A 26,644-nucleotide genomic window follows, 5' to 3' on the forward strand; every position below is an offset into this window, starting at 1 on the left:
TTTGGAACAGTTTACATTTTTATTTGCACAAGACAAACCCTGTCTGCCAGTTTTAATAGCACATAAAAGTTTCATATACATACATTGTAAATCTTTTCTTCGTGTTCAGCATTTGCTTGGAATAAACATTGATATTTAAAGGGAAAAATAAACATGAGACTAGACAAAATGTTCATTGGATTGTAATGAACAAGTCTGAATTTAATGGTGTTGGAGCTCTCATTTGTCTATGAATAGTAAGACTAGCCTTATATGGCAACTAGAGCCTCATTAAAAGGTCAGTAACCACCTGTAGTTTATGTAGGACAGAACTGTATAGTCTCTCTTGTTCTCTCTTCTCTCAGTGTTCATTTGCTGTCACTCTATGTTGTCTTTTTTGGTTGCTTGTGCATCAATCCTTGTTACACATCTGATGATTCAGTAATGATTCTGGCCCATCTTGTTTAGATGCCAACGAACACTCATTACTACTCTTTCAGGGCTGTCACTCAAACACTGTTTTCATATTCATTTCTACTCATATTTATTCATTGACTGCATTGTAGCCAGTCCATCTGTTAGGGTATTTTGTTTTAAATTCTCAAGCCTGCTTAATAACAAATCGTCTGAGTGCCAGTCTATATTTTTATTCTGTTATTTTAGAGGAATCCGTCATTGTGCCTTTTAATGAGTTTATGTCAGTCACTGACAACTGTGCATCAAATTTGAGGCTCCAGAGGTCAACCATGTCTTAATCTATATCATGTTTTAATCAAGCCTTTGTGCATTGAATATATATATATATCATATATATAGATCATTGCATATGCCTCTTAAATTGCCCTTTCCACATCTACTAAATAGCCTTGGGAAGGAAGGAGTAAATTTGAATTTGACATTGAAAAGCAATTTCTTTGCCCTTTCATATTGTGCTTAGCATTAAAGTTCTTAGAGGAAACATGTATACTTACGCTCATATTTACATTTACAGCTAATGACTTGCATTGAGATTTCATGTTTTAATTAATTCGAATAAAAAAGAATAATGGAATAATAAATGTCATCCACGGAGAAACCGTATCTTGTACATTTGTTTTTAAGAATCGCATGGACTGCAGACAGTAGCTCGTGCGTTTCCACGATGAAGCCTGCAGTGTGTGTGAGTGTGTGTGTGTGTGTATGCGCGCTCGCTGAGCGAGCGGGTTCAGTACGTCTACTACACAGGATAGCGGCACTCATGGGTACTCACAGAAGCAGCGTGGCGATTTCTATCAGCGTTTAGCACCACTGAAGGTGAGACATTTATTCCGGGCACGTACCTGACAGCGGACTGTCCTGAAGCCCCTAGGAATCTCGCGCTCTAGTAGAGTGAGAGAGAGAGAGTAGCGCGCGCGCTGCACGGACCGCAGTGGAATGTAGCGGGGATTCCCGGCGCGCGGGGCAAGGTGAGTAAAAACCTCCTTCTCCATCTTCACACTACTCACGAGGCTATATTTCCACTTGACTGCCATTCGAGTCGATTTTACCATCTCTCTTCATTCGTTTTTGTCTGTTTAAGTGGTACATTTTGACAGCGCGCGCCTGGGAATAGAAATTATGAGAGACAATCAGCGGTGTCGTTTGATCTGGACGCGACTCCTAATATTTCTTACACTGCAACAACAACAACAAAAATTGGCAGCAATGCCATATGCGGGGTATGTCGCCACTACGGACGATTTGTTTACCGAGCAAATCCATGTGTTGCCTGTTATCTGCAGTGAGCCTGTGTATAAAATTCAAGATGTCATTTGAATAGCTATTTTGCAAATTAATGTTTTTTTTTCATTAGTTTGAATAGCCATTGTTATCAGTCACTATGGACTTCTCAGCTTATGGGATGCCTTATGACATTCCAATTTGAATCAGGGCATCATCCTCTCACATTGATAATCTCAAACACAACTGGACACATGCACATGCTCAGAGACACGTGACTCCAGCAAAATTATTGAGAGAAAAAAAAAAAGTTAAATACGCCTGCGTCAATCATTTGACTTTCATCACACCCATTATCATCTTTTGCGCTTTTGCTCCTACACGCACACACATTCTCACTGATTACAGCCAAATGGATTTTCAGATGCACTTCAGACCAGGCTGCAAGATGCCAGTTGAAAGAAGGAAAAGGAGCATGTATGAGATGGAGTGTGAACATTTATAATAAGATTAAAGGCTACAGTTGGCTTCTAGGACAAAAAGCAACAGCAAGAAACAATGGAGTAAAGAGCAGGTATATAAGTGGCCCTGATCTGTTGAGAATGTGTATGAAAGGAAAGAGGAATCTAGATCATCAGCTATTTTAGCTCCTTCTAGATGTGGAGTTATTTTGGTTCCTCCTTGCCTTGTGAATGTAGATTCACATGTTGTCACGCTCTTTCATTTCCACAGTCTGTAAACAAATGCCTTTGCATATTAATTCCACCATTAATATGCTCATTAGAAATCAATTTTGACTCGGTGCACCATAGGGCCCTTTGTCCACGGAGACACAACAATAAATTATAACATGCAGTGGTTTGAATGCCTCTGCTATTGTTATACAAATAATAGAAACATTTTATGATTGTTTACTCAACCTGTCATTTCAAACCTGTATGCTGTTATTTTTTTCTATCAAACGCAAAGGAGAAATTCTGAAGAATCTTTGCACAGCTTGCCAGGTTTGATGTCATCATGTGACCAATCTCAGTGTGGCAGTGTGAATATGCGGAATAACAAGATTTGAAAGCTGCAGCAGGGTTATTATAGTAAACTAAAACCATAAAAACGTTTTGTTAAATGAAATAAAATAAACATGAACTGAAATAAAATATTAAAATTAAACTTATTTTATTCCAGCTAGGGAATAATTATTCCAGCTTATTTTATTCCAACATTTTCATTTATAATGTAAATATACTAGACATATAAATGAAGAGTTCAGATACAAAAGCCTCTAAGTGCCATCTGAAATTTTCTTCTAGAATGATAATTTTTATCAAGCTTGTATATTTAAGTTCAGTAATTTCACTTAAATGTCAATGAAAATTACCTATGAATTGTCATTTAAGTGAAATTACTGAACTTAAATATACGAGCTTGATAAAAATGATCATTCTTGAAGAAAATTTCAGATGGCACTTAGAGGCTTTCGCATCTGAACTCTTCATATATATTAAAAAAAAACTAATAGAAATGACAAAAATTATTAAACGTTAATCAGATTAAAATAGAAAATACAAAAATAAACACTAAATCCAAATATATATATTTTTAAAAGTATCTCAATGATACTTAACACAGAGCTGCAGTGGAGGGAAAGTTACACAAGTCACCTGGATCCTTTTTTTGGAGCTTGACAGATGAGGTCAATATGATCTGTCATTTGATGGAAAAAGCTGTGTGAATAACATATTATGTGTTCTACAGAAAAATCACAACATGCTGGTTTAGAACAACATGAGGGTGAATAAATAATGACAGTATTTTTATCTTTGGGTGAACTGTTGCTTTACCAGGCAGGCTAAAAGCCAGCATGGACAGACCAAATTGTCTTGGAAAACAACGATAATGAAATAGAGTCTGATAAATGGCAGAAAGAGCTGAGACAGCATGGTTAGTCTAAAGAAAGATGGATGGATCTCAAGCATAGCACAGTGATGGATAGATGGTAGGAGGTAAAAACAAACTCCTCCAGCGATTTCTCAACACAGTGTGCACCTGCACCTCCCACTCATCTCTCATTCTTTCCCTCTCTCTGTCTCTCACCATTCCTTAGTTTTTTACATGCAAAGCCGTGATCCCGCATCTCTGACAAAAGTCAGTCTTACTTATTTTTGCCTCAGTCTCACTTCTGTGCGCATAAGATGTCAGGCTTCAGTTGTTCATCTGAGCCCTAAATCTAAGTATTGTACTGTCAGTCAAAAGTTCCACTGCAGTGACCTCCTTTCATTACCAGCATGACATGGGGCGCATCGGCATGCCAGCCGTATTGCCCTTCCTCCCTCTGCAGTCTCATTGTGTTAAACATCAAAACTTTCCTCCTGCGGTCATTATCACAGATGTGCTCAAGAGGCAAACTCTGAGCCCCACTTGAACAGCCACAGATGTAGAAAGTCTCAAATTTTGTATTTTTTGACCACTCTTAAACTGTAGACCAGTTGCCATAGTAACAACCATGCTAGAAATGGGATCAGTCTCAAGTCAAACTCATTTATTTATTTATTTATGATTTTATTTTTTTTAATGACAGGCTGTTGTAATTGCGCAGCCTATAATTTGAGAGTTGACTTGATTTGAAGGCACATATTTTAGAGCACTTAAGATTGATTTTGAGTTTATTAGAATCATCTCCGTTTCTTCAGCATGTTAAAGTGCAAGTAGTACTTACAATCTGACATCGAGCAGTCTTTGTACACTTCTGCATCCATACTCCATAGCCAAATTCATCAAGGTTTCAGCAGTTGTTTGTGTCCTTGGTCATGTGTGAGAGATCGTTCTGTGATGCAATTCATCTGTCTGTTAAAACTTAAAGGGATAGTTCACCCAAAAATGAAAATTTCACCCTCAAGTCATCCTAGGTGTATATGACATGCTTCTTTCAGACCAGTACAATCGGAGTTATATATATAAAAAAATGTCCTGGCTCTTCCAAGCTTTATAATGGCAGTGAATGGCCGTTTCTGTTTTGAAGTCTATAAGAGTGCATCTATCCATCATAAAAGTGCTCCACACGTTAATAAAGGCCTTCTGAAGCAAAGCGATGCGTTTGTGTAAGAAAAATATCCATATTTAAAACTTTATAAAATAAAATAACTAGCTTCTGGCACAACAAACATACAGATTTCACTTAAAGGCAGGGTCGGCAGCTTTTTTCTAAAAAACATTTTTTAGAAGAGTATAAAAATCGAGTGTATGTAGTCCTCTCAGGGCGCAATAAACACAGCTACTTATTTCCATTCGGAACGAATGAAATGATTGGCTGGGCGACTGTCACTCTCCCTCGCTACCATGGCTACCACCCCTGCCGCTACAGGAGCTGCCCACATGCGTGCACCCGTTTGACCCGAGGAGAGGAAGAGGCACGGAGAGAGGCACGGAAGCTAGGAAGAATCACAATTATGGCAGAGAAAGAGCAGTCAAAATTCCCAGTACCTGCATATACAGTCAGCGAAGGCAAACAAGGCAAAAAAAGGAACTAGTAAGGTAGAAAGGTAGGCTACTTGTCACCGGAGTGTAAAGTTAGTCCTCATCAGAGCCAACAGTGCTTTCATCGTGGAAGCTCTTACATGCAAAACACCGTATATGTTATGAATCTTACACGAAATTCACCTTCATCACAGTGTAACTGATGGTAATGGGAAAACGTGTATCAATGCAACCTGTTTTTAGCTTTGCCTTATGTTACTAGCTCGTTACCGAATCAAACTCAATATATTTTAAACTTTACCAGTATCGATATGCTAGCTTGATAGTGAGTACTAACAGCCATGTTAGTTGTTTATATTCATAATGATAAAGTTAGGTATTTTATTACATGTGATTCTGACATGATGTCACTACATGCACTGCGCCCTTCTCTGCTCGGCGCTGGCAAACGCGTCCTCCAGCTGAGCGGTCGGCATCGCGCGTTCATGTGTTTTGGGGGCGTGGCTTTGGAAGGAGCCCAGAAGGGAGGGGGTGGGAGGGAATGGAATAAGTAGCTGTGTTTATTGTAGTCCTGAGAGGACTACACACACTCGATTTTTATACTCTCTTTTTCAGAGTACTTACATTTTAATTATGTATTGGTATATAAATAAAGTTTAAAAAAAAAATTGAAATTTTTTTTAGAAAAAAACTGCCGACCCTGCCTTTAAGTCTAAAGCGCAACTTACGCGAATAATGCGACGTACTGCTGATTTTTATGCCACGCCATGACGCACTACACTACTTCTGACGTCACAAGTTACGTAAGTTGCGCTTTAGGCGTAAGTAGACTGCGTTTGGCCAGAAGCTAGAATTTTACTTTGTAACGTGTTAAATATGAATATTTTTCTTACACAAACTCATCGCTTCACACAGAAGGCCTTTATTAACTCCCCGGAGTCACGTGGAGCAACTTTATGATGGATAGATGCACTTTTATGGACTTAAAAAACAGAAACAGCCATTCACTGCCATTATAAAGCTTGGAAGAGCCAGGACATTTTTCAGTATAACTCCAATTGTATTTGTCTGAAAGAAGAATGTCATATATGACTTGAGGGTGAGTAAATCATGGGCTAATTTTTATTTTTGGGGGAACTATCCCTTTAACTGTGTGCGGGACTGCAGAATCATGTAAGTCATACTCATCTTTTTCGTTCTGTCTTGCTAGATCAATACCTTATTACACTTCAGAAGGACAAGCCAAACCACTTTTTCACCAAAATGATGCCAGTGCTCGGTTGGTTGCATCGGTGAATCTCTTAGTCTCTGTATATATAACGGTAATACACTTTGAAATTTTATATACAGTAAATATATAAATAAATTCAGTGGGAAAGGGGTCAGTGGATCTCACTGTGTCCTGCTTCAGTAAATTCTGTACATTGTGGCCTGTTCATTAATGCTTCGTTCTGTTTTTGTCTTCTCACCATAGAGCTGTCAATCGTTCATCAACGCCCCAAGAAAACACCTGAGTAGGTGGAGCATGGCCAGTGGGAGTGGCTGGCGTTGCTATGCCTAAAGGCACGTGGCGACGGTGTCCATGGAGACAGATGGCAGCTTCACTGAGGGCCACGGTCTGTCCCTCTTACAGGCAGAAGATAGCGTGGGGGTCGGACTCGCACAGCAGGACGGGACGTGGCTGGGCTTCCGGGCTACACTGAGCGCTGTGCTGCTGCTGGAGTTGCTCCTGGGGGTGGGCGGCAATCTGACCGTGCTGGTGTTATACTGTGGTCACTGCAGCCTGTTGGAGTCCGTCAGCCATGCCGTCACGCTCAGCCTGCACACCCTTGACCTGCTGCTCTGTCTCCTCTGCCTGCCCATCACTGCCACGCTCCTCATACTGGGCGGAGCCTCGGTTCCTCACCACGCCCTCCTCTGCTGTCTTCACGAATCGGCAGCCAGCTTCGCCAGCGTAGGCACCGCACTTAACCTGCTGCTCATCAGCTTAGACCGCTATGACATCAGCGTCCGGCCAGCCAATCGCCTGCTGACGCCTCGAAGGGCAACCGTTTTACTTGTTGCAGTGTGGGCGATTTCTTTAGCCATGCCACTCCTACCATTCGTGGAGGCGGGGTTTGTGTCGGGCCAAGGCGAGGGGGTGTTTCTGCACTCCAATAGCACTGTGCTTTGTTCAGAGTGGGGAGGAACTCTGCAGGCTCATCTGTTACTACAGGTTCCCGTGTTCCTGTGCTCTCTCGCTGTGATGCTGTTTACATACTCCCGAATTCTTCAGGCGCTGCGCATCCGCATCGGACGCACGGCCAGGCCCCATCGAGACAGCAAACGACCTGGTCCTGGACTTCGCCTCTGGTTACGCTGTAAAAGGTCAATGAGGTCGCCGGATCACATTACGACAAACACACCCACTTCCCCCCCGCCGCTTTCGACCGCACCGCTTATCACCTCGGATGCAGTTACCACGGTAACCATCAACACTGAGACGAATACTCCCTCGCTCACCACGCCCCTTAGCCCCACCCCCACTATGTCTGTGATAACTTCGCCTTTAAGCCCCACTCCCACTGCATCCATGGCAACCACGCCTTTGAGTCCCACCGCATCTGTGTCTGTCATAACTAGCACCCACATTCCCACCCTTGGTACATCGTCAGTGACCACGCCTTTGACTCCCTTGCCCACTGTGTCTACAGTAACCACTCAGCTAAGTCCCGCCCCCATCCAGGGTCCATCTAGCATGGGTGTGGGCGCGTCAGTGTCGGCCATTTTGGCTCTGCGGCGAGCGGTTCGGCGCCACCGAGATCGAAGGGAACGCCGAAGGCGAGTCTTTCGCATGTCCGTCATCATCGTCCTATCGTTTCTGCTATGCTGGGCGCCTCTCTCCATTATTCCTCTTCTCATGCTGGCCATCGGGCCGTCTGATTGGCTAGAACGCCTGAGACTCTGCTTTCTGGTGCTCGCTTATTGGACGGTAGTGCTACATCCGCTGCTTTATGCATTCACGCGCCAAAAACTGCGCAAAGTTCTACATACCCGTCTGCGCAGGCTGCGGCCACAAAACACACATACTCGTATTGGCACTAACACCAGGATCCGTCGCAAGCACGGGGCAGATTGCAGCGATGCTACTGACCGCTGCTTGGCGGAGGCTGTTAGAGAGTGAGTGTTTGTGTGAATGTGGTTTGTAACTAGGCTCACACGGAATCTGAATGTGCATTCCCTTGTGTACATCCATCTGTCCATTTATGAAATATTTGGGATAATTTAATTATGCTTTTAATTATGCTGCAAATATGATTATTTTTAACTCCTTTTAACCTATTTCACCATGTTCAAATCCAACGCCGTAACCATGTTTTGAACACTGGGGGGACCAAACCACTTTTTAAAAAAAAAGGAATTAAAGGATTTAAAGGGATTTAAGGGAACAAAGAAAAAAAGAAGAACAGTAAAAGAACTACAATTTATTGTAATCAATTTGAACTATTTGCAAATAAGATTTTTTATTTGAAAATATGCACACATTCATTCTTAATGCCCAGGTATATGTTATTTTCCACGTACTGCTCCATCTCACGCACAGTCAAGAATATACTCTTTTGACCGCGAATGTGGACCAGGTGTGGACAGACGTGTTCAATGTGTTGACCATTCTTTTCAAGCACTCAAAATCATTCGCACACAGAGGTGGAAAAAGTACACAACTTCCTTACTTGAGTGAAAGAACAGATACTGCTGGTCAAATATTACTCCGTTACAAGTAAAAGTTGTAAAGACCGATTTTTACTTAAGTAAAAGTACAGAAGTGCTCGTTTTTAAAAGTACTTAAGTATCAAAAGTGAAAGTAAATGTCAGTGCATTGTTTTATTATTGTTGCATTGTTTTATGTTACAGTACCTTATGCCTCTGAATTTACGCCTGCCTACCTACCCTCATATATCAAATTTATTTCTAGAACACAGTTCCAGTCGTGGGATTGAATGTGAGATTTAATAAGGGCACTCAATAAAACGTCCACAATGGTTTTGGACACCCAAATGGCTGTTCCCTCAAATAGTGCCCTATTTAAAGTTTTTTGTCTTTTAGTATGAATATGTTAGCCTTACTGTTATCTATAAGCTAGTGTGCCCCAAAACTATTTAAAAATTTGCATTTAGAAGACCAAACCCAACGTTGAAAATGAAAATCAGGTTGATGTCAGAATCCAACGTCAGATTGAAGTTAATCTCAAACGTTGGACAGACGTCGTATTATGGTTGAAAATGAAAATCGGGTTGACGTCAGAAACCAACATCAGTCGGGATGACGTTGACATAAGTGACGTCAAACCGTCTTTCATTTCCAACCAAAATCCAACGTCTGTTTGACGTCAAATCGACGTCTGGTTCTGATGTCGGGTTCTGACGTGAATCGTACATTGAGTTCTGACGTCAACCCGACTTTCATTTCCAACTAAAATGCAACCCCTGCAAACCAAAATCATCCGTTAATGTGGTTAACGTTTCTCGCCTCGTCACATTCAGTTATGAATGACATGAATCAAGTAAATGATAGCCTATATTTTCAATTCAAAACAGTGAAATTAAACAGTTGTCAAATATTAAATGTTTAGCTAGGCTACTTATGTCTTACCTCACACTTAAAACTGAAGCATTGAGCTAGAATTGACACTAGTCTTCTGTGAACAGTAACAGGAACGTCACATTATTTGATTTGATTGGCTATCTTAATCATTTTGATGTTGAAGAGCCTCTAAGGCAGGTTTCTAAGGCAAACCACCCTAAAAAACTTTTTTTCTAATTTTTTTTTAATCATCCTAACAGCAAACAGAGTGGTGTGTAATGGATTAAGAATAAAGAATATCAAATATCGGGGGGACAATTTGGCCATTTGGTCTGTTCGGGGTTTTTTTGGTGGTTACGGGCCTGTTTAAATCCATTCCTCAGATTTACCCCACAAATGTTAAAGAAAAAAAGAAAGTCAGAAGATTCCGTCTGGGCCTATTTATGACTGTAGGTAAAAGGTGTGTGCAGGAAACCATTAATGTGTTAGATGTGTTAGATGATATGTGTGACTCGCTCACCTCTATAAAGGAAATAAAAAAAAAAACCTTGGTAGGTCTCTATTGTCCACGAGTGTGTAGTATCATTGGCAACTAATCAGCACAGGGTTTCTAAAGCACACTGAACTCTGAGGTCAACAGGGCACTGTCTAATTAACCAGTAGAGCACAAATGTTCCCATGGTGCTAGAGGAAAAGAGCAAGACTGAGAGTACCTACAGGTGTGAGTCTGCAAGAGGCCATGTGCAATAAATTACAAATCCAGGTTATGCATCGCATGATTTCCATGTAAATTAATACCAATTCATTGGCATTCATTGTGTGGTGTAAAAAGTAACCGTCTATCCACCAGTACACATACATGTGCACATATTTTACAGTGTGCTTCTCACTGATAGTCTAGAGTGCAATAGATTTATCATTATGTTTATTAATGTATATGATCAGGGATGTAAATAATCACTAATATTTCTGTGGTTTGAAACTGCAGCCAATTTGAATTCTACTCTACCAAGGGCATCAGTCTCTGAAAATATTGACAAAACAACTTTTACAAAGTCGAAATGAATTTATTTGATTTGTGTCCCGTATATGTATATCTTGTCAGTGGTGTACATTATTTCAGTTTGAGATGATTGTTGTATTACTTTACAATAGAGGAGCAATAAGTCTGAATTACAGTAATAAAAAGATTCAGCCTCTTTGCTTGTTTGCTTTGTTCCCTAACCTCGGCTGTCATATTAAAGAAGTATTACTTTTACACAACAGTTAAATCATATACTGCTGCAATATGCATAACTTGCAATTTATGGTTTGAATTTTTTTTTTTTTCTGCCAATGAAAATTGTTTCAAGCAGACGGGCTTGAAGTGAAAGCATCAAGCAAAAGCCTATCTGGAATATAGTATAGTCGAGTCAAGTCAAGTCACATTTATTTATATAGCACTTTTTACAATACAGATAGTTTCAAAGCAGCTTTACAGAGATAAAAGAAAAATAATGCAATAAAGTTTGTTTCCAGAAGAAAACAGTAGCACAGTCCAGCTTAAAGGGTTAGTTCACCCAAAAATGAAAATTCTGTCAGTAACGTTGTTCCAACCCCGTAAGACCTTCGTTCATCTTCGGAACACAAATTAAGATATTTTTGATTAAATCTGAGAGCTGGATCGCTCCTCCATAGGCTTCTAAGACATTATAACTTGCTGGCCCAGAAAAGTTATTAAACACATCGTTAATATAGTCCAAGTGACTACAGTGGCTCAATCTTAAGTTTATAAAGTGACGAGAATACTTTTTGTGCGCAAAAAAAAAAAAAAAAAATAACGACTTTATTCCACTATTCATTTCCTTCTCTCTGGGCCTCGAGTTTTTTCACGTAGTGTTTAAGCATAGCGCGTCTGTGTTGTACGGCACACGCATCACACACATGACCAGCGTCGGCCAATAGTGAGCCTACGTGTGACGTACAACACAGTACGTCACAACTGCTACGCAGTTAAACTACGTGAAAAAACTCGAGGCCCAGAGAGAAGGAAATGAATAGTGGAATAAAGTCGTTATTTTTGTGTTTTTTTGCGCACAAAAAGTATTCTCGTCGCTTTATAAACTTAAGATTGAGCCAAAAATAAAAAATAAAAAATATTAAAAATAAAATTTAAATTAAAAATAATTTTTAACCTGGCTTTATCCAATACTCAGATTTCGTTTTTTTAAATATATGCAAATTAGTGCACATTTGATTAGATATTGCCTAATTTGCATATTTAAACATTAAATTACAGAAAACTTGTAATATATTTTGTTTCTCATCTTAAAGGTAGGGTAGGTAGGAATTGTCTAAAAAACTTATTTTCCAAATTTGTTTAAACTTTATTTATATATCAATACATAATTAAAATGTAAGTACTCTGAAAAAGAGAGTATAAAAATCGAGTGTCTGTAGACCTCTCACGACTGTTTTAAAGACAGCTCATTATTTCCATTCACTCCACCCCCTCCCTTCTGGGCTCCTTCCAAAGCCACGCCCCCAAAACACATGAACGCGCTACTCCGACCGCTGAGCTGGAAGAAGCATTATTTACCTGAGACGAGCGGAGAGGAAGGAGCACAGTGCATGTAGTGACATCATGTCAGAATCACATGTAATAAAAAAATCTAACTTTATCATTATGAATATAAACAAATAAGATGTATTTTAGTACTCACTATCAAGCTAGCATATTGATATTGGTAAAGTTTAAAATATTTTTTTTTTGATTTGCTAACGAGCTAGTTATAAGGCAAAGCTAAAAACAGGTTGCATTGATACACGTTTTTCCATTACCATCAGTTACACTGTGATGAAGATGAATTTCGTGTAAGATTCATAACATATATGGTGTTGTTCTGCATGTAAGAGTTTCCATGATGAAAGCATTGTTGACTCTGATGAGGACTAACGTTACACTCCGGTGACAAGTACCGCATCGTCAGCTCGAGGACAGGTCCGGAGTTGAGGGCGAAGCAGAGGAGGTCGCGCAAGAGGCCGTGCAACTAGGGTCCGAGGAATTAGAGGCCGAGGACGGGGTGGTCGAAGTGCAGGGCAAGGAGCACTTCTTGGACAAGAGGACCTGCGTCGAGTTTTGCATCTCCTATTCCTAGGTTCCGTGCCTCTTGACTTCCTCAAATCAAACGGGTGCGCGCAAGTGGGCAGATCCTGTGTGGCAAAAGGGTGGTTGCCATGGTTGCGAGAGAGTGACAGTCGCCTAAGCCAATCCTTTGTTTCGTCCCGAATGGAAATAATGAGCTGTGTTTAATGCAGATTAAACGGTCTAGAGTCACTCGATTTTTATACTCTTTTTTTTCAGAGTACTAACATTTTAATTATGTATTGATATATATAGAAAGTTTAAACAAATTTGGAAAAAAGTTTTTTATAAAATTCCTACCTACCCTACCTTTAATGTAGGTAATCAACTGTGAAAGTTTCATGGTGATATCTGCTAGTTAAAAATTTTACCCTATTCACCTGTAGTGTCTCGCCTTAATTTGCATAAAAAATGAAATCTCAGACAACTTGCAATGGTGTTTTTCTTAGTTATTATGTAATATGGAATACATCACATATCATATATACACTGGGAACATTTAAGAGTGATATTGATTGAATATGTATGTCGGCCTTAAAAAATTACACAAATAATGCTTAATTTCACCTTAAAAGTTGGTATTTTGCATATATATATACATAAAAAAGGCAGTGAGCCTCCATTATATCTTTGCTCTGACCCTTGACTATCGATCTAGAAACTTAATTTCCTCATCTTGATTGCCTACTTACAAAAAACTAGGGGAAAATGGTCCAATGACTGAGCAAGATAGGCAATTTGGCGGCCATTTTGATATGCAAATTAGAAGGTAAAAAACTCAAAATTTCGCTTGGGTACCAGTTTTTTTGGATTCAGCACCCTTGAAATATGTAAGGTAGGCCGGTTCCCAACTTGTACCCATAAATGCTCCTCACTTCTTATAGAAGGCCATTTTTCTGAAAACCGTCTAGTCTATAGTTCATTTTTGGAACTGTGAACTTAGTTCAATATTTTGAGTATGAACTATGAACTGAACTAGTTCATTTTAAAATTTGTGAACTGAACTTTGAACTAGTTCATGTAGAAAGTGAACTTTCCCAACACTGCCCAGGTCCTCCATCTGATCTGCATACGGCCCGGATCTGGCTGACTACATCATGCGTTGTGGTCGTGTCTAGATACAGGTCCACCATCTGATCTGGATACGGCCCAGATCCAGCTGACTACACTAAACCTTTTATTTATGCAGCCTAACAATCATTTAACTGATTTAAATAATAGGAATGTATAATTTTCGATTCTATAGGAGTGGTGCGGTTCTGTAATCACTCCGTTCCAACTCCTCTCCGTTTTTTCCTGCTCTCTCCCAGAGAAATTGGTGTTGTTAGGCCACAATGAAGACGAAAAAAACAACTCTGTACATTTTGATTCTTCCTGATTAAAAAAGTTTGCTGTTTTGAATGATTAATAACAGTCTGAGTCACTTGCTCTGATAGTTAATTGGTGTATGGTAGCGTCTTCTCATTACCTGAATTTATTAAGAAGTGCAGGCTGCTTTAATATATACAATTAGTCCAAGCTGAGAAAGGTTGACTGACTTCATCCCAGTCGATAAAAGTCAAACAGGCAATTAAGAACCTCCTGTGTCTCTGTCAGCATTTGCAGCTTCTCACAGAAGATCAAATGCCATATAAGGGATACTCAATAAAGTACCTGTTCAATTAGTGAAATGGTAGCCTTTCAAACTCTCTCTCTCTCTACCGGATTCAGAGACCTTAAATGTTATTCATCTTTAAAGACTTGGTTGTGGTTCAGTCAACATGCGTGTGCAGTGAATGGGAGACATTCGTTCCTTATTATGGGAGATAGAAGCTGCACTCCACTTGTGAAGTCTGATCGTATTAACACTTATTAATGTTTGATGACACATACTGACATTTGCAGGAGCCTAATAATTGGAGGGCCGATACTGGCGATGGGGTCTTGCACACAGACGTGGATGCCTTTCTTAATGGACATGAAAAGAACTCTGACCACACTGGTTAATGAGGGTCAATAAGCATCTGGCTTCTACTTTTTCCTTGATTTCATCATTTAATTATAATTTATTTCGCATCACCACACCACCACAAATATGAAATTGTAATGTGAGTTTTTATAATATAGGCTATTTATGTAGTGGTCATATTGTGTGATTTGCTATTATCTAAAATATTGTGGTTGTACCATGCTGCTGTGGTACAATGAGGTTCTGAATGATGACCATATTCATGCATGCATTTACACCATTCAAAAGTTTAAGGTTGGTAAGATTTGTTAATGTTTTCGAAAAAATCCTCTTTTACTCACTAAGGCTGCATTTATTTCATCCAAACTGAAACAGTAATATTGTGTATTATTAAATATTATTACAACTTAAAATAACTGTTTTGTATTTGAATTTTAAAATGTAATTTATTCCTGTGATGGTAAAGCCAATACTAAAGTCTTCAGTGTCACAAGATCCATCAGAAATCATTCTAATAGGCCTATATATAATTTGGCCAATAATATTTGTGACCCTGGACCACAAAACCTGTCACATGGGTACATTTTTTTTAAATAGAGATTTATACATCATCTGAAAGCTGAATAAATAATTTTTCCATTGATGTATGGTTTGTTAGGATAGGAAAATATTTGTCCGAGATACAATTATTTGAAAATCTGAAAACTAAGGGTGCAAAAACATCGAAACATTGAGAAAATTGCCTTTAAAGTTGTCCATTTATGTTTGCGATTGTGCTGCATCCACTCACAAAAATAAATAAAAAATAAATGTTTTATATATTTACAGTAGGAAATTTATAAAATATCTTCATGGAACATGATCTTTACTTAATAGCCTAATGATTTTTGGCATAAAAGATATACCTGTGCTACTTGTAACTGGTTTTGTGATCCAGTGTCACATTTAGTCTTATCGCAGTTGAAAAAACCTTTTTGATTAATATTTTTTTGTGGAAACTGTAATAAAAAATTTTTTCTCAGGATTCTTTGATTATTAAAGTTCAAAAGAGCAGCATTCATTTGATTTTTTTTGTAGCCTACCACTGCAAAAGTCTTACCGTCATTTTTGATCAGTTTAATGCATCCTTGCTGAATAAAAGTATTCATTTCTATTAAAAAATAAAATAAAAAATGCGGACCCTAAACATATCTGAATGGCAGTGTACATTGTTCCCCAAGGTACTTTAAAAATACCATAGTATTTATTTTAATTTATTTATAGGTACTTATGTACAGTACAGTACAATATATTAAATTGTATAGCCACAGCCATTTTATTTTATTAGGCAAATTCATTATTATTCATCAAATATGTATGAGTATGCACTTATGTAAACACACTGAATGGAGGCCATTATTATGGGTGCATACACATATCCTATTTGGAAATGCTCATTTATTTGTTGATGAGGTAAATTAATATACCTAATCAAATTTACAAATTGCACGTTAAATTGTTTAATCACCATCTCCCTCCTTCCCTCTGTCTGACAAACTCCCTCTTTTTATTTTGAAAACTCAAGTATGCTGATTATTATGGACGCCTTCTGTTTGTGTGCCTTCACGAGCTAGGAGAGAAAGACAGAAAAGGAGAAAGAGAAGGGTGGGTGGGTAATATTTTTTCTTACTGTATGCAACATGAAAATCTCTCTCTCTCGCTATTTTTAATCTCATATGTTCCACTCACTGTCATCATCTTTCTTCATTGCTTTCTCTCCCTTCTCTCCCTGTCCTTCCTTACTCCTCTCTTCTCCAGACTTGCATAAGAACAAAAAAAGATGTGCCTGTGCAAAGGGAAAGTCACCTTGAGAGAGAGAGAGAGAGAGAGAGAGAGAGAGAGAGAGAGAGAGAGAGAGAGAGAGAGAGAGAGAGAGAGAGAGAGAGAGAGACGTGTGGGTGGAATAACTAGCAGAGGGATGAATCCCATGTTGACTGAATCAGGCACGTTCCTATGTGTTTGTTGCTTACAGATTCAGTATGCAAACGTTATGCCCTCTTTGTTTTCGTGTAACTTAACGTTTTTTCTTGTTCGTAATGGCTTAATTTGATTGTATTAATCTTTTCAAAAATTAATAGCCTACTGTACGTTATCAACAAAAGAAACAAAATGACATTCAACAGTATTTCTATCAATCATCATTCATCAACCTTCGGTCATTCAGGTGTTTGCTGTATTAAAGCAAAAATAATCAAATTCGAGTCAATTATTTCTAGCAAACAAATAATTTAAAATGCTTAAAATGAAAATCGTGTAGTCACTTTACCAAACCTCCATATTCAGAATGCAACAACCCACGTTAGACATGCGTGTGTATGGTGAATACACACACACAAGGATTACATGATCACTGGCCGAAATAGCTCAGTTGGGAGAGCGTTAGACTGAAGATCTAAAGGTCCCTGGTTCGATCCCGGGTTTCGGCAGTTTTTTCCTCGCCTCAGAGTACCGAGTGAAAGTTTTAGGCCTAAAGTTTAGTTCCATCGCACATAGCTGTAGTTTTCAAATACGCCTGCCCTGAAGGACTTGTTTAGCTGGATCAGGTGCATTTGGTTAGGGTGGAAGGAGTCGCGTGTTGGCATGTGGTTATGTAGCGTGCAGTACTTATTGTGGCCTGATGATGACGCTGTAGTATTAGTTCATTCTTAATCGCCACTGCCATTGTTCTTTAAGAGCGCCAGAGGGCGATGTTTTTCAACAGTAGTCTTACCACTTGGAAAACGTTGGTTAGAGAGACCGTGTAAGTTACTTGTGTTGACTGTTGACCAGAAAAGCATGGAAGTTACCATGGACTGCAGAATGACTTTACGGTACAGTACTTCAACGGATTGAACCCAGTGTAACGTTGCCTGTTTTGAAAAATACAGCTCAACTGACTGATGTCGTCAAGTCAAGTTTATTTATATAGCGCTTTTCACAATACAGATTGTATCAAAGCAGCTTCACAGTATTAAATTAAAATAATACATCAATGTTTGTTTCTAGTGGAAAACGTCCACGTTTGGTTATGCTTATCAATAGTATTGTTGATTGATTAATTAAATTAAATATCCAAAAATATCCCCAACTGAGCAAGCCAAAGGCAACAGTGGCAAGGAACCGAAAAACTCCATCAGGTGACCTAATGGAGAAAAAAAAAAAAACCTTGGGAGAACCCAGGCTCAGTTGGGGGCCAGTTCTCCTCTGGCGTTTATGAACTAGAGGTCGGATTTAACTGTAAGATTAAAAGTATTATATGATGTCGTCTTGTTGTCACAATATAAATGCTGCTATGTTGGGCCTGTTACGTAGGCTATCATAACATATCCTATAATAGGATAAAAGTTATACTGTTTTATTTATTTAACCTTTACAACAAAGAGTTCAGATCCAGGATTTGTAGTGTGTCTGTAGACCCACCTTTGCAACATGTGCCGGCATGTTTTTATAGTCTAATGATTCACATATAGTAGACACACACACACACACACACACACACACATTCTTGTACATCTATCTTTATGAGGACAATCCAATCTCTAGCTGCTTACCCTAACCTTACCCATCACAACTAAGTGCCTAACCCGAACCCTTACCCTAAACCTACCCTTAACCTAGTCTTGACCCTCAAACAGGCCTTTAAAGGGGTCTCAGAAAGTGAGGACCGGCCAAAATGTCCTCACTATACTCTCTTTGTCCTCACTTCAATGGTCTAAAACTCAAACTGGTCATCCCAAAGATAGTTGTACAAGTACACACACACACACATTTTGGAACTGGTATTACGTAACTAAAGACCAACGTGCAGCAAAGTCCCAAAATGGCTTCATTTCCAAAGATTGTCTCACACACATACTAAATACACAACAACGTCTTCTGTTTGGTTATGCTAAATCAATCATCACATTCTTGTCAGTCAAGCTCCCATATTTGACATTCTGTACTGTATGTCTTTGCGGCTGCTTATTGAAGCTGCTCACTAATTTATTTTTACTCATAATCTCTGGAGGACACCGAACCCCGTGAACCATAAATTTGACACGTGAGTCTGGTATCTACTTTCAAGTTTCTACTCTTTAATGTCCCGTCTTGAAGATGTAGCATTTAGTATGTGCATAAAGCGCATAGATTTCTTTCTTTTTTTTGGTTGTTAAAAGAGTGCAGGTCACAATTAAATATTGTTGGTTATCATTTAGTTTGCTTTGGACAGTATGTTCCAGGAGAATCATCATAAAATGTCTCCAGTTTCATTGTCCAGGCCCTCACTGGCTTCTCATTAAAAACTTTATGGTTCTTTATAACCCTTGGATATCTTGCAGTGGCATAAACGTAGTTGTAATGATCAGTGCCAAGCAAATAGTTCTGACATACATGGAGCCGCCTCTTTTTTATGGTGTAATGCGCAGTACATATTGTACAATTTGTCCCAGGCGAAAAATGACCAATCGTGGCGATTTCTGTGGTCATGGCTACTAAATGGTGGTCCTATATCGTACAGTGAGAGAGGTTCAAAGACGGCCGCTGTCACCGTCTTTTAACCAAAGATAGCCTGAACCATTTTCTAGCATGATCATCTCACAGTGTGTTTGCTACTACGACCTACATCTACTGAACATGAAATGGCATATTAATCAATGCGACATATGGCGCTAAAACTTAAAACTTCTTACCTCAAGCTTCATGTGCAAAATTGAAATGCCAAGTTGCCCTCTTTTCCCTATTCTCCTCTTTCGCTTCATCCTCTTTTTTTCAGTGCACATAAAAACCACAATTGCCAAAGTGTGATTCATCTTGCTCTTTTTGTTTACCACGAGCGCATGTTGATGACGTTTTATTCTTCTATACTAACTTGTGTCATAGCCTACGATTCAATTGGTGTCATCATCGTAGAGTCTGCATGCATGTCGTACCCAAGTTTATTAGATCCACGTCGTACAGTGTGATAAGTAATGGGATTGTCTGTAGCAGGCATAAGGTAGGCGTTTTCAACCACATTCCTGGAGCGCACTGCGTGTTTTGCATGTCTCCTTAATCAAACACACCTGTTCCAGGTCATCAGCTCATTAGTAGAGACTCCAAGACCTGCAATGGGTGTGTTTGACAAAGGAGACATGCAAAATGTGCAGTGTTGGGTGAGCACCTCCATGAACGTGGTTGGCAATTCTTGGTGTAAGGCATTTGCTGCGTCCCAATTCAGAGGCTGCATCCTTCGATGGGCACATTCAACGGCTGTCCCAATTCGAAGGCTCCTTCAAATGCGCTCTCCAATGCTTCCTTCGTTTCCTGTGAAATGAAGGATACAACAGATGGATCCTTCGTGGACTTGCCTACCCCAGAATTCAGTGTATACAAGAATATAATTGTCCAATAGATACTGTTAACTGTGGTGGTAAAGCTTGTTTTGGTGATGAACCTGAAATTATTTATGTTCCCTGTAAATTATTTTTGAGTGCATTATAATGATTTCTTAATTCAGAATATGATCAAGATTGCGTAGGTGAATGTGTTTGGGGAATTTGCCTGTTAAAAGTATAAAATTTAAAGCCCCTTAAATGAACGAAATGACTTGAAAAAAGATTCGTTCATTTTGATGAAGGAGATCGAACAAGAGAGTCAGTAAAATGATCCGAACTTCCCATCACTATTTCTCTCAAATATTGTTCACAAATTTGTCTAAATCTGTGTTAGTGAGCACTTCTCCTTTGCCGAGATAATCCATCCACCTCACAGTGTGGCATATCAAGATGCTGATTAGACAGTATGATTATTGCACAGGTGTTCCTTAGGCTGGCCACAATAAAAGGCCACTCTAAAATGTGCAGTTTTACTGTATTGGGGGGGTCCGGGGGTGTCCGACCAGTCAATATCTGATGTGACCACCATTTGCCTCATGCAGTGCAACACATCTCCAAAAACAAAAGTGTTGCGTTTATAATTTTGTTCAGTGTATATAGCCAACAGTAAATGATTTAAGTTGTGCTCCGCTCACTGCAGAGCCAAATGATGACATCCAGCTTCCCCTCTCTTGATGTAATAGGTGGGGCTAGACCTAGTCTGGCTCCACCTCTGTGGAATAATGGGTGGGGCTTGACCTAATGAAGTTTAAGTTTAGGGATAGGGTATGGTTAGGAAGTGGCTGGATCTTCAAAGTGCAAATTTTTGAAAACGACACTGTCATCATCTCAATGTAAATGACAAAATTTTTGAAAATGGCGACGTCATGTGCAAACATATTACGTGTTCAGTCTATAAGCACTTTGTTTCTTTACAAAGTGACGTTGCCAAATACTGGCCTGGCATACATAACAGCATTTTTGGTTGTTTTCTCAGATTCATGTTATTGAATCTCGTTTTGACAACGCTGTATGCGAAAAAAGCAAAGGAAAAACGTTTCCATTTTTACTACATCATTGTCGTGTAAACATACCATTAGTTAGTTGTCTAGTGGAGCTCTCCAGTTTCCTAGTTCCTAGTCAGCCCACATTTTTATATTTTAAATTAGTTTTTGAACTATTAACCTGTCAGTATAGCACGAGTATGTTTTGTGGTCTTATTTTTCATCTGACTCTCCTTATCCCGTAGTATCTGCTTTGTTTTTGTTATTGACAGTGCTTTTATTATCTCAAAGTGCAGTAATTGTCATATATGCTACTTTATATATGAGGATATGCCACTGTTTTCTTATCGTTCTTGTCTTAATATTATAAGCTACTAGATCAATTTAAGCACAATATCAAACTCAATAAGGAAAACATTGATCTTCCTTTAACAGAAATGCTGGCAATTTCCATCTTCTTTATTGCACTCAAGCAATATATTCTGTGAGTGTGTTTACTTGTTCATACAGTACAATAAAAATCACACAGCGTCAATAAATTGTTATTTGTAACTGAAACCGCACCCCACCTGCTTTTTGCTCTGGCCTTCCTTGATGTTATTGTTTTCTTGGTTTATAAATTCCAGGAATTTTCTGTTTATTGTTTTTCCTCCATCTCAAAATTAAGAACAATATTCAGACTTAAAAGGAGTCAGCAGGGAGCTGGAAATTGGTTAAAGGTCAAGATTATTCCCCCTTTCCCTCTATAGCCTCAGCAAGTTTTGTATTAGTTGTCAGTAGTGTTGAGAGTTATGATTGTGTTGCCTGTCTAGACCACATTATTGTGGCCTTGGTTTGGAGGTGGGTTTTAGTTTTTGCTTTCCGACAAGGTTACAATCTGTTTCTAATTAATTGCCATAATTACCTGAACCATGTTCACCATTACAGAAAAACACGTGGCTCCGAAAGGCTACTTAGCCGCAACGCCCGCGAGCAACCTTTTTTTATTTACTACTAGCTGAAGTTCTCTAGATTGCATCTAATGTTTTTCAGTAGCCAGCACTGTAATTTAAGAAGCAGAGAGTCCTTACAAACCAAAAATTTTGTTGACTACCCAGACCTGTTTTGCAGGATGGAAAGCATGATAGAGATGCTCTATGACAGGTCACGAATAATAACACGTGAGAAAGATGCTGACAAGACTACGAGACAGAGATAAAGACCGTCCTTTAACCTAATGTCTTAAAAAAGCATTTTCTAATGACAGTCCTGTCCTGCGGCAAAATCATCCATTAGTCTCGACTCTTAGTGTTTGGAATTACTTATGAGTGAATCACATGAAGTATGAATCCCAAAATCAAAAGAAAAAAAAATAAGATTACTTTTTTTTTGCATTGACAATGTTTATGACAATGAATCATATTGAACCCCAAGTTATCATCAATTTAATGGGGAAAAAAACTTAACTACTGTAATACAATAACAAAAATCATCTGGTTCATCTACAATAATGCTATTGTATGACAATATTTTATTGTCTTCCAAAATCCATTTGTGGGGTTACTTTACAATCTCTTCACTTACAGTGAATATGTGTGTATTGTATACTGTTCATATACATACATACATATATACACACACACACACACACACACAAACAAATACAGATGTACCACCTTCAAAGATATTAAAGGAGAACTCCGGTCAATTTTAACATTGAGCTAATTTTTTTGTACATTTGGAGTGCTGTCAATACAGAGAACGACAAAAATCGGTGTTGCCTACACCGAGTTATTCTATTTTTAAAATTTGCACCCTGTTGACTTCAATGGGGCAAGTACTAAACCTGCTTTTAGCCTCTTAACATCCTTGATGTGTCATTACAAGTGCACAGAAAATGTGAGTGATTCCTTCCGAGTGAACACGAGTGAATTTGACTGCAGTAGATGTGAAAGAAATGTATAAAAATGATGTTATTTAAGCCAGCGCAAATACCTGTTTACATCCTGTTTTTCGGGTGAAGTCAAAAGTAGTCGATTGCCGAGTTCACGCGCGTGATCATAGGTAACTAAACCTATGCGCTTGAACTCGGCAATCGACCACTTTTGACTTCACCCGAAAAACAGGATGTAAACAGGTATTTGCGCTGGCTTAAATAACATCCTTTTTATACATTTCTTTCACATCTACTGCAGTCAGACTCACTCGTGTTCACTCAGAAGGAATCACTCACATTTTCTGTGCACTTGTAATGACACATCAAGGATGTTAAGAGGCTAAAAGCAGGTTTAGTACTTGCCCCATTGAAGTCAACAGGGTGCAAATTTTAAAAATAGAATAACTCGGTGTAGGCAACACCGATTTTTGTCGTTGTTCTCTGTATTGACAGCACTCCAAATGTACAAAAAAATGAGCTCAATGTTAAAATTGACCGGAGTTCTCCTTTAATATAAAGGTAGTGTTCTGTCCTTGTGTGTATCAGTGTGATTTAATGCACATCAAGGTCACCTGTCACCCCATGTGCAGGTCCTCTTTTATTTGATGTCCTGTCTGAAGTATAATAGCTTCACTGGCAGTGATCCAGATTGACTGTAGGGGCCATCTGTCTTAACATGCTCTACTTTCACGTAAACAAATGTTTTCAGCAGTGATAGCTGACCTAAGAATAGCAGGATTTGGCAAATTACCATAGCAACTGCAATAGCGTTTCAAATTAATAAAGGGCCCATACCTTTGTGACACAAAAGACTAGGGAAGCACAAGACAATCACATGATGGGAAGGGAAACGCATGGAAACAGGAAACATGACTATGAGAATTTCAAAATAATACGGACACCGACTCCGGCATGGACACACCAGCACGGACACCGGCACCGGACACACCGACACGGGCACGGACACCCTGGCTTGTACACCGGCACTGGATGCACCGGACACACCGACACGGAAACCAGGCACGCACACACCGGCACGTAACGACACGGACACGGACACAGACACCGACATGGACACGGATACCGGAATCCGCACGGACACAAACTCCGAAACGAATACAGACACCGACATGGACACCGGACTCCGGCACCAAAACAGGCACAGACACCAACATGGACACCAGCGAACTCCGGCATGGACACCGGCACGTAACGAAACAGACATGGACACGGACTCCGGCACGAACACACCGACACGGACACACCGACTCCAACACTGATACCGGTTTCCGCCACGGACACTGGCACCTGCATGGACACCGCCACGGACACTGGACTCTGGCACATACACCAGCATGGATACCAGTCTCCGGCACGGACACCGGCACTTGCATGGACACAGGCACGTAACGAAGCCGGCACCGAAACGGGCACAGACTCTGACACCGACATAGACAGACTCCGGCACAGACCCCAACATCAGCATGGACACGGACTCCAGCACGTACACCGGCACGGACATGAACTCCGCCACAGACACGGACACTAATGCAGGCACGGACACTGGCATGGACACCGGCACACGGACACAGACACACCGGCATGGACACTGGCACTGGCACTGACACTGGCACTGGCACAGACACCGGCACAGAAATGGATACTGGCACAGACACCAACACAACATGACAAAATACATGAATTTGACTTGGTTACATGAGACTCACCAACACAGTTACAAAAACAAAACTAGACAAGATACAATGAAAACATGAGGGCTATTTATACACCAAGACTAATGACTAACAAGAAACGCCTGTGAACAGTCAAGAGGATCAACCAAATAGAATATGTGTACAGACTTAAGCTGTTGACACTGCCTCAATAAATGTAGGATACAGCTCTTTCTCTGTCTGGTTGCCTTTCAAGGGATGCAGCTCACACGTGTTTGGCACTGAGAGGGAGAGATGTGCTCTGAGATTTGGACTCTTTCAGTTTTGTACACATGAGATCACTTAAAGTAAATCTCTGCAGGCTGCTGCTCTCACACAAATATATAGAGGAAGAAACATCTAACATTTGCAAACTATTTTTTCATTTTTTTCGTCAGTGTAAAACAGTGGCCATGAAAACATTTCAGGAATTCTTTTTCCAACTATTAAAATTGTCATTATTTACTCGGCCTCATGTCTTTAAAACCCCATCAGAAAACTTGAAATAAATGTCATACATTATTAGTTCAAAGATTAAAAACAAATATAAAAAACTCTGCATAGTTTTCATTTTATAAAAATATAAAGTTATATATAAATGCTCCCAAATAACAGCCAAAGTATTTTTTAAACGCTTAACTGGCATTGAGAAATCCGGTTACCCTAAATTTAGCTTTCCCAGAAGGCAGCCAAACTCCATTTATTTTAATGGTGTTCACTGAGCTGCATGCATAAAACAACAGAGAGGTGGCAAAAGCTCAACATCACTTTTTTTTTAATGCTGCTTTCAGGAAATAATGAGAACACCACTGGGTGCCAGGCAGACTTGTTGACTCAACAAGACGAGCTGGCATAAATATTTTAACTGCAAAAAAGAGGGGTAGTTTCCGGTAGTTCTCACATAATCCCTTTTCCTGACAGTGTTGAATGAGTCAGCTTACGGCAAAACATCCTACTAAATGACAGCCTTTTTATCTGATTAGCTCCACCTTTTCAATTCAAACAAACCAAAGCCGTTGGCTAGCTGTCACAGCCCTCACACAAGAACAGACATTTAGGAAAATGAACTCTTTGAAGGTTTGTTTGTATGTATGCTTGATGGATCATTGAGCACTTTTCCAGGAATAAAGTAAGCCAAGTATGTTTGGAAAAAGTGGTCTTACCTTCTGATTATCTTATAGCAGTGCTGGAGAAGCTACTTTAAATAACTTCTCAGGCTACAAGCTTCTCTAAATTTAAATTAGTAAAGGTACAATTGTTAATTGTTTAGCTACATGACAAGCTATTAACAGAAATTTGTAAACCATATTGATGTCATTTAAAGGAGAACTCCGGTCAATTTTAACATTGAGCTCATTTTTTTGTACATTTGGAGTGCTGTCAATACAGAGAACAACGACAAAAATCGGTGTTGCCTACACCGAGTTATTCTATTTTTAAAATTTGCACCCTGTTGACTTCAATGGGGCAAGTACTAAACCTGCTTTTAGCCTCTTAACATCCTTGATGTGTCATTACAAGTGCACAGAAAATGTGAGTGATTCCTTCTGAGTGAACACGAGTGAGTCTGACTGCAGTAGATGTGAAAGATATGTATAAAAATGATGTTATTTAAGCCAGCTTTGTTTACATCCTGTTTTTCGGTTGAAGTCCAAAGTAGTCGATTGCCGAGTTCACGCGCGTGATCATAGGTATTAAACCTATGCGTGTGAACTCTGCAATCGACTACTTTGGACTTCAACCGAAAAACAGGATGTAAACAAAGGTATTTGCGCTGGCTTAAATAACATCATTTTTATACATTTCTTTCACATCTACTGCAGTCAGACTCACTCGTGTTCACTCAGAAGGAATCACTCACATTTTCTGTGCACTTGTA

At 39.4% G+C, this 26,644-nt stretch overlaps 1 protein-coding gene across 2 annotated transcripts; it reads left to right on the forward strand.

The window, feature by feature from the left end:
* Positions 1-1,134: 1,134 nt before the first annotated feature.
* LOC307166321 (G-protein coupled receptor 22) lies at positions 1,135-10,910 on the forward strand. 2 transcript variants are annotated; one of them, XM_079884606.1, is made up of 3 exons: positions 1,135-1,424; positions 6,359-6,470; positions 6,623-10,910. In XM_079884606.1, the coding sequence occupies exon 3, from the start codon at positions 6,731-6,733 to the stop codon at positions 8,309-8,311; it is 1,581 nt and encodes a 526-aa protein (XP_079740732.1). In that variant the 5' UTR covers positions 1,135-1,424; positions 6,359-6,470; positions 6,623-6,730; the 3' UTR covers positions 8,312-10,910. The 2 variants fall into 2 exon arrangements, with proteins under 2 accessions (XP_079740732.1, XP_079740733.1); XM_079884607.1 differs by lacking the exon at positions 6,359-6,470 and having other exon boundaries at positions 1,213-1,424; positions 6,623-10,904.
* The last annotated feature ends 15,734 nt before the right edge of the window (positions 10,911-26,644 follow it).

This window comes from Squalius cephalus, assembly GCF_949319135.1.
Source record: "Squalius cephalus genome assembly, chromosome: 10".
Classification (NCBI taxonomy): Eukaryota; Metazoa; Chordata; class Actinopteri; order Cypriniformes; family Leuciscidae; genus Squalius; species Squalius cephalus.

What these genes read in the sequence shown, in the direction of transcription:
- LOC307166321 (XM_079884606.1), top strand. Translation starts at nt 6,731, where the DNA reads ATGGAGACAGATGGCAGCTTCACTGAGGGCCACGGTCTGTCCCTCTTA.